Source organism: Equus quagga, chromosome 13, assembly GCF_021613505.1.
Source record: "Equus quagga isolate Etosha38 chromosome 13, UCLA_HA_Equagga_1.0, whole genome shotgun sequence".
Lineage (NCBI taxonomy): Eukaryota > Metazoa > Chordata > Mammalia > Perissodactyla > Equidae > Equus > Equus quagga.
Genome location: NC_060279.1, coordinates 63,381,729 through 63,394,059, shown reverse-complemented (window position 1 = coordinate 63,394,059; position 12,331 = coordinate 63,381,729). Strand labels below are relative to the sequence as shown.

The 12,331-nt window shown below is 50.1% G+C and overlaps 2 protein-coding genes and 1 long non-coding RNA gene across 4 annotated transcripts; 2 read left to right on the top strand and 1 right to left on the bottom strand.

Moving 5' to 3' along the window:
• The first annotated feature begins 67 nt into the window (after positions 1 to 67).
• COG8 (component of oligomeric golgi complex 8) lies at positions 68 to 7,332 on the top strand. The gene is made up of 5 exons (XM_046683612.1): positions 68 to 506; positions 1,725 to 1,932; positions 2,737 to 3,564; positions 5,587 to 5,755; positions 6,810 to 7,332. Exons 1-5 carry the CDS (start codon positions 112 to 114, stop codon positions 7,085 to 7,087), a joined length of 1,878 nt encoding a protein of 625 aa, XP_046539568.1. The 5' UTR covers positions 68 to 111; the 3' UTR covers positions 7,088 to 7,332.
• On the bottom strand, positions 4,019 to 6,936 carry LOC124251118 (uncharacterized). Its single transcript, XR_006891678.1, has 3 exons — positions 6,800 to 6,936; positions 4,885 to 5,750; positions 4,019 to 4,789 (listed from the first exon to the last, which is right to left on the bottom strand). It is a non-coding gene; the product is annotated as an uncharacterized LOC124251118 (long non-coding RNA).
• Positions 7,333 to 7,366: 34 nt separating the features above from the next.
• On the top strand, positions 7,367 to 9,423 carry PDF (peptide deformylase, mitochondrial). Of its 2 annotated transcripts, none has more exons than XM_046683618.1 (2): positions 7,367 to 8,074; positions 8,973 to 9,423. In XM_046683618.1, the coding sequence occupies exons 1-2, from the start codon at positions 7,474 to 7,476 to the stop codon at positions 9,128 to 9,130; spliced, it is 759 nt and encodes a 252-aa protein (XP_046539574.1). In that variant the 5' UTR covers positions 7,367 to 7,473; the 3' UTR covers positions 9,131 to 9,423. The 2 variants fall into 2 exon arrangements, with proteins under 2 accessions (XP_046539574.1, XP_046539573.1); XM_046683617.1 differs by having other exon boundaries at positions 7,367 to 8,106.
• The last annotated feature ends 2,908 nt before the right edge of the window (positions 9,424 to 12,331 follow it).

The following is a 12,331-nucleotide window of genomic DNA, read 5'->3' as shown; positions in this document are numbered from 1 at the left end:
CCCGGATGAGAAACCATAGAGACCGGAAGTGTGTCCCTCTTGCTTCCGGTCCTAGACTTGGAGCCAGCGCCCCCGCTGGGCCGGAGGGGAAGTGACGCTGCTGTCGGGAACATGGCAGCAACGGCGACTGTCCCATCGTCGGCTACGACCTCGGCCACGACGACAGCCACTGTAGCGGCTCTCGGGGAGGTGGAGGATGAAGGACTCCTGGCGTCGCTGTTCCGGGACCGCTTCCCGGAGGCCCACTGGCGTGAGCGGCCCGATGTGGGCCGCTACCTCCGGGAGTTGAGCGGCTCGGAGCTGGAGCGGCTGCGGCGCGAGCCCGAGCGCCTGGCGGAGGAGCGGGCGCAGCTGCTGCAGCAGACGCGCGACTTGGCCTTCGCCAACTACAAGACCTTCATCCGCGGCGCCGAGTGCACCGAGCGCATCCACCGTCTCTTCGGCGACGTGGAGGCGTCGCTCGGCCGCCTGCTCGACCGCTTGCCCAGCTTCCAGCAGAGCTGCAGGTGCGGCGGGCCCGGCGCTAAAGGGGCTTTTAACGACTCTAATAGCTGACATTTATGATGATAGAAATAGCTAACACTTAAGTGGCGCTTACTACGTGTCAGGCTCTGCTGTGAGCATTTTCTTAATCCATTTAAACTTCACAACAGCCTTCGAGGCAGGTACTGTTATTCCCATTTTATGTATGAGGAAGTTAAGACTCAGAGGTTACTGTCCAAGGGCACAGCTAGTAAGTTTCGAAGTCAGAATTGGAACCCAGCAGCACCTCCTTCCCCCATAGGTGTTGTGAGCACTAAACCAAGAGAATCCATGCAAAGCACTTATCCTTGGGTCTGACATAGTTAACGCTTTACAATTGTCATCTTAACATATGTGCATGTTTGTGTAAATATATATGTACACACACAGCTCAGACCAGAGGTCACCTGCTCCAAAACTCATTAATAGGAAGCTGACAAGGAAATGCTCCCATTTGGGGGCAGCAAAAATTATCAAAAAAAATCCCTCCTTTTTGATCCATCTTCTGCCTCCCTAGATCTTCAGTCCATTATCCCTAATTCTGCCTCCCAGCCTTTCATGGTAAAAGTTTCTTTTCTTTTGGGTCTTTGGATATTTGACAACAGCTTTTGTACCCTTCCACCCGCCTAGAATAAATAGGGGACTTCATAAAGCCGGTCTCTGCAATTATGAAGAAATGGAGCCTGTGGTGGGAACTAAGGTTGAACGATAGCATAGGAGATTAAGAGGCTGAGGGAACTGGGGGTAAGGCTGTAGCTTGTAGGCTAGTTCAGTGCATTATTACCAAAATAATAACAGCTTTTATTAAAGGAACATTTACTCTGTGTCAGGTTCTGTGTTGAATGCTTTATACATATCATCTCATTTAATCCTCACATCCTTATGAGGTGGTTCCTACTGCTATTTTACCAATGAGGAAACAGTTCAGAGAGCCTAATTAGTTGCCACAGCTAGTTAAGTGGCAGATCTAGGTTCAGATCTTTTTATCACTTATTAGTTGTGTGATCTTGGACAAGTTGCTTAATCTCTCTGGGATCAAAGTTTCCTCAAGAGTAGTAGTATTTACCTCAAAAATTTGGTGTGAAGATTAAATCAGATAAATCATCCAGCCCAGTGCCCAGTTCATATTAAACGCTTGGTAACTGTAGCTAAGGTTTGGGTGCAGAGCAGTGAGCAACCAACATTCTCCTGACTGTTACTAGGAACTTTGTGAAAGAGGCTGAGGAGATCAGCTCAAATCGACGGATGAACACCCTGACTCTAAACCGGCATACAGAAATCTTGGAAATCCTGGAGATTCCTCAGCTCATGGACACCTGTGTTCGGAACAGCTATTATGAAGAGGCCCTGGAGCTTGCATCCTACGTCCGCCGACTGGAAAGGAAATACTCTTCCATCCCTGTCATCCAGGTAGCCAGCTTGCCCAGAGAGGACTCAAACTGACGTGCTTGTAATCAGTAATTCTGTGGTCATCACCGAAACTTTAGGCAGAAGACTTAGGGCAACTCCCTGCAGTTTCACATCAGTTTCTGCCAGCAAGGCAGGCTTGAACATATGAGGTGCATTCACTCAATTGTTCAACTGATAAATGTTAATCGTGTGCCAAGCACTAATCTCAGTGCTCGGGATACAATGTGAACAAAGCAGATGAGGTCCTGGCTCTCATCAGTGTAACCCGACTATTGGCAAATGAGTGAATAAATAGTATGATGCTTTCAGATAGTCGTGTCTGAAGAAAATAAACCAGAGAATGTGGTAGAAGAGACTAGGGTGGGTTACTCTGGGTAGAGTGGTCAGGAAAGGCTCTTCTGGAGAGCTAACATTTATGCTGTGACACAGGTGATGAGAAGGTGCCAACCACAAGAAGATGTGGGGAGAGAGCAAACCAGAAAGTGGAAAGAATAAGTACAGAGGGCTGAGGAGGGAAGAAGTTGGAATGTTTAAGAAATACAAAGACATCCAGTGTGACTGGATTGCAGCAAGCAGGGGGAAAGCGTCAGGAAGCAAGTGAGGCAGGAGAACCAGCAGGGCCTGCAGCCACAGTGAACCAGATCTTTGTTAGTGAACCTGTATGCATCAGCTTTAGAGAATCTACTTTGTGTGTCAGGAAACCAGTGGGAATATTGGTCTGCAATAGTCAGGGTTAGTGGAATGGGTTCCAGGGAGTGTCTTTCCCTATGTGTGTGTAGTGTGACTCACCCCCTTTATTGTCAGGGCATTGTGAACGAAGTGCGCCAGTCCATGCAGCTGATGTTGACCCAGCTGATCCAGCAACTGAGGACCAACATCCAGCTCCCTGCCTGCCTCCGTGTCATTGGCTTCCTGCGGCGCATGGATGTCTTCACCGAGGCTGAGTTGAGGGTGAAGTTTCTTCAGGCCCGAGATGCTTGGCTCCGTTCCATCCTGACTGCGATCCCCAGTGAGGATCCCTATTTCCACATCACAAAAACCATCGAGGCCTGCCGTGTCCATCTGTTCGATATCATCACCCAGTACCGTGCCATCTTCTCAGATGAGGACCCTTTGCTGCCCCCTGCCATGGGGGAGCACACTGTGAATGAGAGTGCCATCTTCCATGGCTGGGTGCTGCAGAAAGTCTCACAGTTCCTGCAGGTGCTGGAAACTGACCTTCACCGGGGGATAGGCGGCCGCCTGGACTCTCTGCTGGGCCAGTGCATGTACTTTGGGCTGTCCTTCAGCCGGGTGGGGGCTGATTTCCGGGGCCAGTTGGCTCCAGTTTTCCAGCGGGTGGCCATTAGCACTTTCCAGAAAGCAATTCAGGAAGCAGTGGAGAAGTTCCAGGATGAAATGAACTCCTACACCCTCATCCTGGCTCCAGCCATCCTGGGCAGCAGTAACCTGCCTGCTGCTGTGCCAGTCACTCAGCCAGGAACCCTGCAGCCGCCCATGGTGCTTTTAGATTTTCCACCCCTTGCCTGCTTTCTCAATAATATTCTGGTCGCCTTCAATGATCTGCGCCTTTGCTGCCCTGTGGCCCTGGCACAGGATGTGACTGGGACCCTGGAGGATGCCCTTGCCAAGGTGAGCACATGCTGTTGGCTCTCTACTGGGACCTTCCTTGGTAACAGGTGGCCAGACTTTTGTAATAACCCAGTTCCTGTGACAGTGGTGCCTGCTGACTTAGAGAGGTTTAGGGATTTTTCTGGTTGAGACGCTCTGGTTAGTCCCCCTGCATGGGACCTAGCAGTGGCTCACCTGTAGTAACAATTCAGTAATGTATTAGTTTTCTATTGCTGCATGACAAACTTGCACAACCATAGCAGCTTAAAACAACATACATTTATCATTTCCAGTGTTGTTTTGTTTTTAGATTGGCACCTGACCTAACATCTGTTGCCAATCTTCTTCTTCTTTTTCTTCTTCTCCCCAAAGTTCCCCAGTACATAGTTGTATATCCTAGTTGTGAGTGTCTCTGGTTGTGCTCTGTGGGACGCCACCTCAGCATGGCTTGATGAGCGGTGCCATGCCCACGCCCAGGATCCAAACCAGCAAAACCCTGGGCCGCCGAAGTGGAATGCACGAACTTAACCACTTGGCCATGGGGCCAGCCCCTCATGTCCAGTTTCTGTGTGTCAGGAGTCCAGGCACAGCAAACTGGGTGCTCTGCTCACAAGATTACAATCAGTGTCAGCCAAGCTGTGGTCTCATCTGGAGCTCGGGGTCCCCTCTTAAGCTCATTCACATTGGCTGATTTCTGTTCCTTACAGTTGTAGGACTAGGCCTTCAGCACCTAGAGGCCGCCCCACTCCATAGGCAGTTCATGTTGTGGCTTTTTGATTCTTCAAGGCCAACAGGAGACATCCCTCCTTCCTGAGTCTCTTTTAGGGATGTTCTCAACCCTCCTTTAAGAGGCTCATCTGATTAAGTCAGGCCTACCTAGGATAATCTCCCTCTTGATTAATTCAGAGTTAACTGATTAGGGACTTTAATTACATCTGCAAAATCCTTCACCTTTGTGCCAGACTCTGTTGGTTAGAAACAAGCCACAGATTGTGTCTGCACTCAAGGGGAGGAGATTACAAAAAGGAGTGGATAGCAAGGGGCGGGAATCACAAAAGCCGTCTGAGAATTCTGCCTAACACAAGTAACAGTACTACCACTACTAATATCCTAGTATGGTGCACATTTTCTACACATTTAAATCTTTATATATGGGGATGCTTCTTAAAATGGATGACATCTTATAAATCGTCAGCCAAGTGGCAGTTGTGATGTGGTTGTATAAAATCTTTCTATTGATGTTCTCCTGTAAGAAAGAGCAAGAAAGCATGAGCACTGACACTTTTTAGAGTCAATGGAATTCAGATAATACTAATCAGCTAATATTTATGTAGAACTTACTTTGTGCCAGGTAGCATTCATCATATTTTACATGTATTTTAAGACCTGATCATCACAACCCTATGAAGTAGGTCCTGTTGTTGGCCCTACTTTAGATGAAGAAACTGAGGCACAGAGGGCATGGAGTACTTAAATAATCATTTGCAAGTCACAGAACCACTAAGTGGCACAGCTGGGACTTGAACCCAGGATGTCCAGCACCTGAGTCTATTCTTAACCCTGTGACTGTGACTCCTGTCTGTAATGTCACGTAGGCTGCTCTGTTATTTATATATGGAACTTTCTTTCCAGCTGTTTTCTTCTTTACAATTTTCTAGTGGTCCTAGCTTCCTGTAACCTCAAAGGCCTTACTCAGTGGAAACCTTTTAGAGATTTGCTTCATTTTCCTGGATCCAATATAGTTCTAGTCCATCTCCCATGGGAGTCAAGCACAGTGTAGTCTCTGTATAATTTCATGATGCTCTTCCACTGGAACTGGACACTGTTCCATTAATGAAACAAGTTGGGTCAGAAATACACCAATGAAGTGGCAGCACTCTGGAGATTGACCACAAGTCTGAATTTAAACAAGATAGTGATATAATGTACTGTTTGGAACTCCTTTCTTCGTGAAAACTTGAGGGATGCACATTTGTGCTTAGTTTCATGCACTACTGATGGTGATAGACTACCCCAGTGATTGATGGTGTCCTTGTCTCTTAGGTAACCAAAATAATCCTGGCCTTCCATCGTGCTGAAGAGGCTGCCTTCAGCAGTGGGGAGCAAGAGATTTTCGTCCAGTTCTGCACTGTCTTCCTGGAAGACCTGGTTCCTTATTTAAATCGCTGTCTCCAAGTCCTTTTTCCACCAGCTCAGATAGCACAGACCTTAGGTAAGAGAAAGGAGAAGAAAAGATTTTTTTAAACTGCTTTATTGATATAATTCATATACTAAATAATTCACCCATTTGTAAAATTCATTCTTTGGTATTAAGTGTACAGAGGTGTGCACCATTACCACCATCCAGTTTTGGAACATTTCCATCACCCCAAAAAGATCTCTCATGCCCATCTGTAGTCATTCCCCAATCCCACCCTTAGCCCCTGGCAACCACTGGTCTATTTTCTTTTTTGTTTTGTTTTGTTTTGAGGAAGATTAGCCCTGAGCTAACATCCACCATCAGTCCTCCTCTTTTAGCTGAGGAAGATTGGCCCTGAGCTAATATCTGTGCCCATCTTCCTTTACTTTTTTATATATGAGATGCCTGCCATAGCGTGGCTTGATTAAGTGGTGCTTAGGTCTGCGTCCAGGATCTGAACCAGCCAAGCCGGGCGGGCCACCAAAGCTGACAGCATGACCTTAACTGCTATGCAATCGGGCCAGCCCCTGATCTACTTTTTGTTGCAATAGATTTGCCTTTTCTGGACATTTCAAATGAAATCATACAATATGTGTGAATACCTGGCTAAATGGAAGAAGCCAGTCACAGAAGAACCACAGATTGTATGATTCTATTTATATGAAATGTTTAGAGGTGTTTTAAAAATATTTATCCCAAACTGTCTTCAGTTCCCTGTGCCCTCTCTCTCTGCGCCTGTGAAGGGGGCGTGGGAAGCACTGCTCCAAGGGCAGTGGGCCAGCGATGGCACCAGCAGAGCGGTTGCTCTCCGCTTTCCCCCAGCTTCTGCCTTGGGCCTGTCACGGGGAACCGGTGCCTGCCTTGGTTCTCGGGCTCTTACTCCATCCGCCCTACACTGTGCTGTTCCAGATCACCTTCAAAGTCTCACTTGACAGTATAGCTTCCTGTCCCATATCATAAAGATGAATTTTGTGTTGAAATATGGTAGCTGTGTCTGAACTTCCTCTAAGTGTTTTTTCTTTCCTGTGACATCAGTATTTTAACTTATTAAACGTTTTTTCCATTCCCTTTCCCTACCATGGGTCAGGCGTTCCACCCACTCAGCTCTCCAAGTACGGAAACCTCGGGCACGTGGACGTCAGCGTCGTCCAGGAGCCTCTCGCCTTCATCCTGCCCAAGAGAGAGACGGTCTTCTGTCTAGACGAGAAGGAGCTGGTGCCCGAACTCCCAGCCCCGGCCCCAGCACTCCCCGCCGAGGAGCCGCGCCTCGAGCCTGCCACTCCGGCCTCCCCTGAGGCGGGGCAGGAGGAGGAGCCTGGGTCGGCGGAGCCGCTGCCGCCCGACGCGCCCGGTGCGGGCCCCTGACGGGCCTTCCCGCCGCCGACCGGCGCGGTCCCCGGGCTCGGGCGCCGGGCTCCCGGCAGGGCCCGCTGGGAAGGAGCGCCGCCGCGGGTGTGGAGGCCTCGGAAAGCGCGAGTGCGTCCCAGGGGAGAGGCTGCCGAGGGATTCAGGAGAGGAGACCGAAGGGGGAACCTCCGAGTGCTGCTTGTAAAAGGCTGATTGTACGATAAGAAATGGAATTCAATAATAAAGCTGACTGACGTCACCGAGAGGCGGGCTGCGCAGTGTGGGCGGTGCCAGCGCCCCCGGGAGGCGCGTGGGAACTACGCTTCCCGGCGTCCCTGGCGGCGGAAGCCTCGGCTACGGAGGCCGGCGAGGGACGCGGGTGGGTGGCTCCGCTTGGGCGCACCATGGGCCTGCTGGGGGTCGGCCTGCTGCTGGGGTCGCTGCAGGCGAGGGCGCGTCGCTGCACGGGGCCGACCCTCCTGTGGAGAGAGGGGGCGGCGGGCGGCAGCGCCCGGGCCTGCAGCTCCACGCCTGCCTGGGACGGCCTCGAGGGCCCGGCGCGCCGGCGCTCCTACTGGCGCTACCTGCGGCGTCTGGTGCAGGGAGCGCCTGAGCCGCCCTACTCGCGTGTGTGCCAGGTCGGGGACCCGGAGCTGCGGGCCGTGGCAGCCCCGGTAGAGCCGGCACAGCTGGCGGGGCCGGAGCTGCAGCGGCTGGTGCAGCGGCTGGTACAGGTGATGCGGCGCCAGCGCTGCGTGGGCCTGAGCGCGCCGCAGCTGGGGGTGCCGCTGCAGGTGCTGGCCTTGGAGTTCCCCGAGGCGCTGTGCCGCGCCTGCGCGCCGCGCCTGCGCGAGGCCCGGCAGATGGAGCCCTTCCCCCTGCGCGTGTTCGTGAACCCCAGCCTGCGGGTGCTGGACAGCCGCCTGGTTACTTTCCCCGAGGGCTGCGAGAGCGTCGCCGGCTTCCTGGCCTACGTGCCCCGCTTCCAGGCCGTGCAGATCTCAGGTGCGGGGCCGCGAGGGCCCTGGGGTGGCTGGGTAAGCGCGTTCATCTCTTCCGTCAGTGGAGGCGGCGGCCTCGGATCCCACGAAATGGTTTCTGCGAAGTTCCAGTTAAGGTGTAGACACGTTGACGGCTGACCAGCGGAGCCTCCTGGCATGAAGAAAGGGCAGGACCCGGGAGCGGAGGGGGTTCAGGCCCGACAGATTGGGATGGGGAAAGAGGCTCCTGTGAGAGCAGAGCCAGCTCAAGTGGGGCACAGGGGTGAGGGACCCAGTCCCTCTGTTAGTTCACACTCGGTCCTCTGCTCTACCCTCTTGTTCGCTCTGTGTCTTTCTGTCTCTAACACACACACACTTCTGTTCTAATTAGATTTGTCATGGTGGAGTGAAAAGTGGGACCCAGTTTTGCCCAGTCCAGGATAATGAGGCAGCCATCCCCGGTCTGTCGTACCACAGGATGTTTTGCCGAATGTGGTCCTTTGCTGGAGTTGGGATGATTGTTCCTCTTGAGCAAGGCACTTAGTCTAAGAGGGTCAGAAAGTCGACGGTATCCCACTATTTTATGTTGTACCAAGCTGAAATGCTTTGTTAGGAATTGAAAGCAAACAGCAATATTTCAGAAGCGCCGGGAGTGTTCAGAGGGGAAGCACCTTGGGAAGATCATTTCTCATCTCAGCCCCGTAGTGGCCCAGCAACCGAACTGTCAGAGTTGGGAACCAGGTTGAATACTTGGTAATCGGCAGAGTTGAGGCATCATTTACAGGAAGGACAGGGGCTGCTGTCAACATTCCCTTCTGATGCTGCCTCCTGTGAATAGAACAGCCAGGGACAGGGAGAGGGTAGGGAGGTTGACAGTGATGCAGTTCAGCATGTCCTTACCCAGGCTGTCACTTCCTTTGCAGGGCTGGATCCTAGAGGAGAGCAGGTGGTGTGGCAGGCGAGTGGGTGGGCAGCCCGCATCATCCAGCATGAAATGGACCACTTGCAAGGCTGCCTGTTCATTGACAAAATGGACAGCAGGACATTTACAAACATCCACTGGATGGAAGTGAATGACTAAAGCTTTCCTGCTGCATCTGAGGATTCTGAAAACCAAGACAAAAACATTTCAGCTGGGCATGTCTGACTTGGGATCGACTTGGTATTGGCTTGGCTCTAACAGAAAACAATAAACTTCCAAAGCATGGCAAACTGAGATGGAGGAAGATGTTTAAAGTGTTTGCCCTGAAATGAACTATGAACAAAAAATAGTGCCTTCAACTTGAGAAGAAAAATAACTTCCCTAAAGGAGTGAACATTTCCTGGCAATTTTATATGGAGATAAGTGAGGCAAATAAATAGCCATTCTCAGTAGACATTTCTTTCTTTCTTTCTTTCTTTTTTGAGGAAGATTAGCCCTGAGCTAACATCTGCTGTCCATCTTCCTCTTTTTGCTGAGGAATACTGGCCCTGAGATAACATCCGTGCCCATCCTTATCTACTTTGTATGTGGGGATGCCTACCACAGCATGGCTTGCCAAGCGGTGCCGTGTCCTCACCCGGGATCCGAACCGGCAAACCCCAGGCTGCCGAAGCAGAACATGTGTGCGTAACCACTGTACCACCGGGCCAGGCCCTCAGTAGACATTTCTTAAGACTTGTGTAATTTCTTCTCAAAGCCAAGATTTGATAATAAGGTGGTTCCAAAATATCTGAAAGCTGTGTTTAAGAATGAAGGTTAAGGTGGTTGACTGTCTTCACTGACTTCTTTTTACAAAGGGCTTGTGGTGTGTCTTACCTGCAGTGTCTCCTTTGCCTTGGACACCAGTGTCCTTGTGAGAGTAAAACACAGGACAGAATGGCCCCGGTCCATGGAAGTGTTTAATGACAATACTACTGTAAATGAGTGCCCACACATTTTAACAGGTTCAGATAGAGTTTAGTAGGTCTCCAGCTTTTGCCTTCCACCTTTAACAGAGCTGGGGAAGATTTTTCTGCTGAGATCTCTTGGGCAGCTGGTACCTGGCCATTCTTTGGGAGGAGGCCATGGAGCACGGCTAGGGGAGGGGTGACAGTTGAGAAGGAGCAATGAGCCTCTTTCTGTCACAATTAGAACAGAAACAGAAAGCAGAACTTGTGCTTCCTGGTCACCACACTTATTTTGGAAAAATAAATTAGCATCATGCTGGCCAATGTTTAGCCTTAAGACACTGTCAAGCTTTGTCAAGAGGTGAAGGAACTCATTTCTTTACATACTTGTCTTACCTCATTTTTATGCCGAGTTTTGCAACACAGGTTCTCTTACCAAACAAAGTCCTCAAAATCCAAGTACTTACGTAGTAAGTCCAGTAAGTTGTTTAGAGAAAATGTGCTTTAAACAGCAGTTAATTAAAGGAACACAGAGACCCACTGTCCTCTATGGCTTTCTCTAAACGGGCCAAGTCTGGGGGCCTGTGAGGCCAAGCAAAAGTGAACTGGCTGTGTGTGCATTAAATGTTGGAGAGGAACAGGACGCGGCAGTGCCCCGAGGTGAGGTTGAAGACCCAACTATTGGGGAAGTCTCTAGAAAGCGCTCATTTATACTGAAAACATGGGTCCTTATGAAAATTAGAATTCAAGGAGCCTCCTTTCCCTTGGACAATGTCCAGAAGCTCCTGCAGGGTGGCACCAGAACATTCTGATGCTTCCTTACAGTGCTCTGAGATTAACATCCCTTAGTAATGCCTTTGTAATAGAGATCAGTAGCATATGCCTGCAGCTTTTTGACCCAGAGGCCTAAGAGTAAGTGATTGCTCAGAATGGACCTCGGAGAAAGCCTGAGACTATCTTGCTGAGAATATGTGAGAATTACTGGTGTAACCAAATCCACATTGGAGGAAGGATTTGGTCAGCTAGCTCAAGACACTACAGCCCAAAGGCAACAAATCCTCACATTTCCAATAAGGAAAATTTCTTCCACCTCAGGCAGATATATCAGTCACAAAACCACAAACACAAATCAGCATCTTGAGCTAATAAAAGTTTTAGAAGTCAACTTCCACAGTGAAAGCCAATGTAGGCAGAAGGTTTAGAACAGAAACCCCAGGTAGGGAAGAAGTGAATTTCAGATTAAGCATTTAGGGCAGGAAATTCCTTTGCATATATTAGCCATGTTTACCATAGATGGTGAGGCGTCAGCCTGTTTGTTCAGCCTCATTAGTGAACGGGACATTGATTCACCCTGTCACTGGTGGCATAGAGAGAGAAATGGAAAGGCAGGGCACCTGTGAAAGCTGTCACTAGAACTATGAGGATGAATCACAGCCCTAAAGTTTCTGTTAACCCCTCTGACCTGTCAAGGTGTTCAAGCAGAAATGAGGAAGGTTCAAAAAACAAGAAGCAAGGACCTGATTCAAGTAAAGGTACCTGGAGGTAGAATTAAAAAACACAGCTAACTAACATCAAGCAGTACAAGCAGGGGACAGCTGTTAGTCCAGCATTTACAAACACTAATTGGTGGGTGAGGTCACATGACTAACCAAGAAGTCTGTGGGAATTCCTGAGTGAGGGACAAAGATTCCAGCCACAGTTGCTGCATAAGTGTCATTTGCAGGTCAAGCCCGCTGATGCTCCAGGTACTGAGAGGGGAGCTAACTCATCAGCACTGGAGAGGAGCACAGGGCCCAGGCCTTCAAGGAACCAAGCAAAGTTGGCTCAATTCAGCAGATGCTCCTAATCAGATCAAAGAAACACCACTGGGGTAAGGCTAAAATGGCCTACAAGTTGGCCACATAATCAGTTCTGGACCAACGGGGTTTGAAGATAGGAATAATACTGGTTTCTGGAGGGGGAGGACAGCTAGAAGCACTGAGGGCCAGGCCTTTTCTGTGCATTCATATGCTTGTGGTCAACATGTGACAGCTTCTACTGCTTCTGCTGCCCATCAGACAGCATTTCCAGGGCTGCCAGCTCTGGAGCCTTGGGTGTCTCACTAACAGGGGTCACAAATTCAAATGGCCAGAGGGGCTTGGCAGGAAATACAAACAAGTGAAGCAGTCCACATGGAGACAGGTAAGCTAGAGAGCATGTTCCCCTTCTGGACAGGGCAGCCCCTGCTCAGCTGTAGCTGGATAGGTCGCCTCATGCGGGTGCAGGCCCAGGATTACCTGAAGAAATGTGAATCTTTACATAAACTCTTGACTTTTAAATGTTGGCAGCAGACCAAACCAAACACAACTACCAGCCATATCTGGCCCCAGCCCTCCCAGTTTGTAGCCTCTGATCTGGTGGCTGGACAAGAACT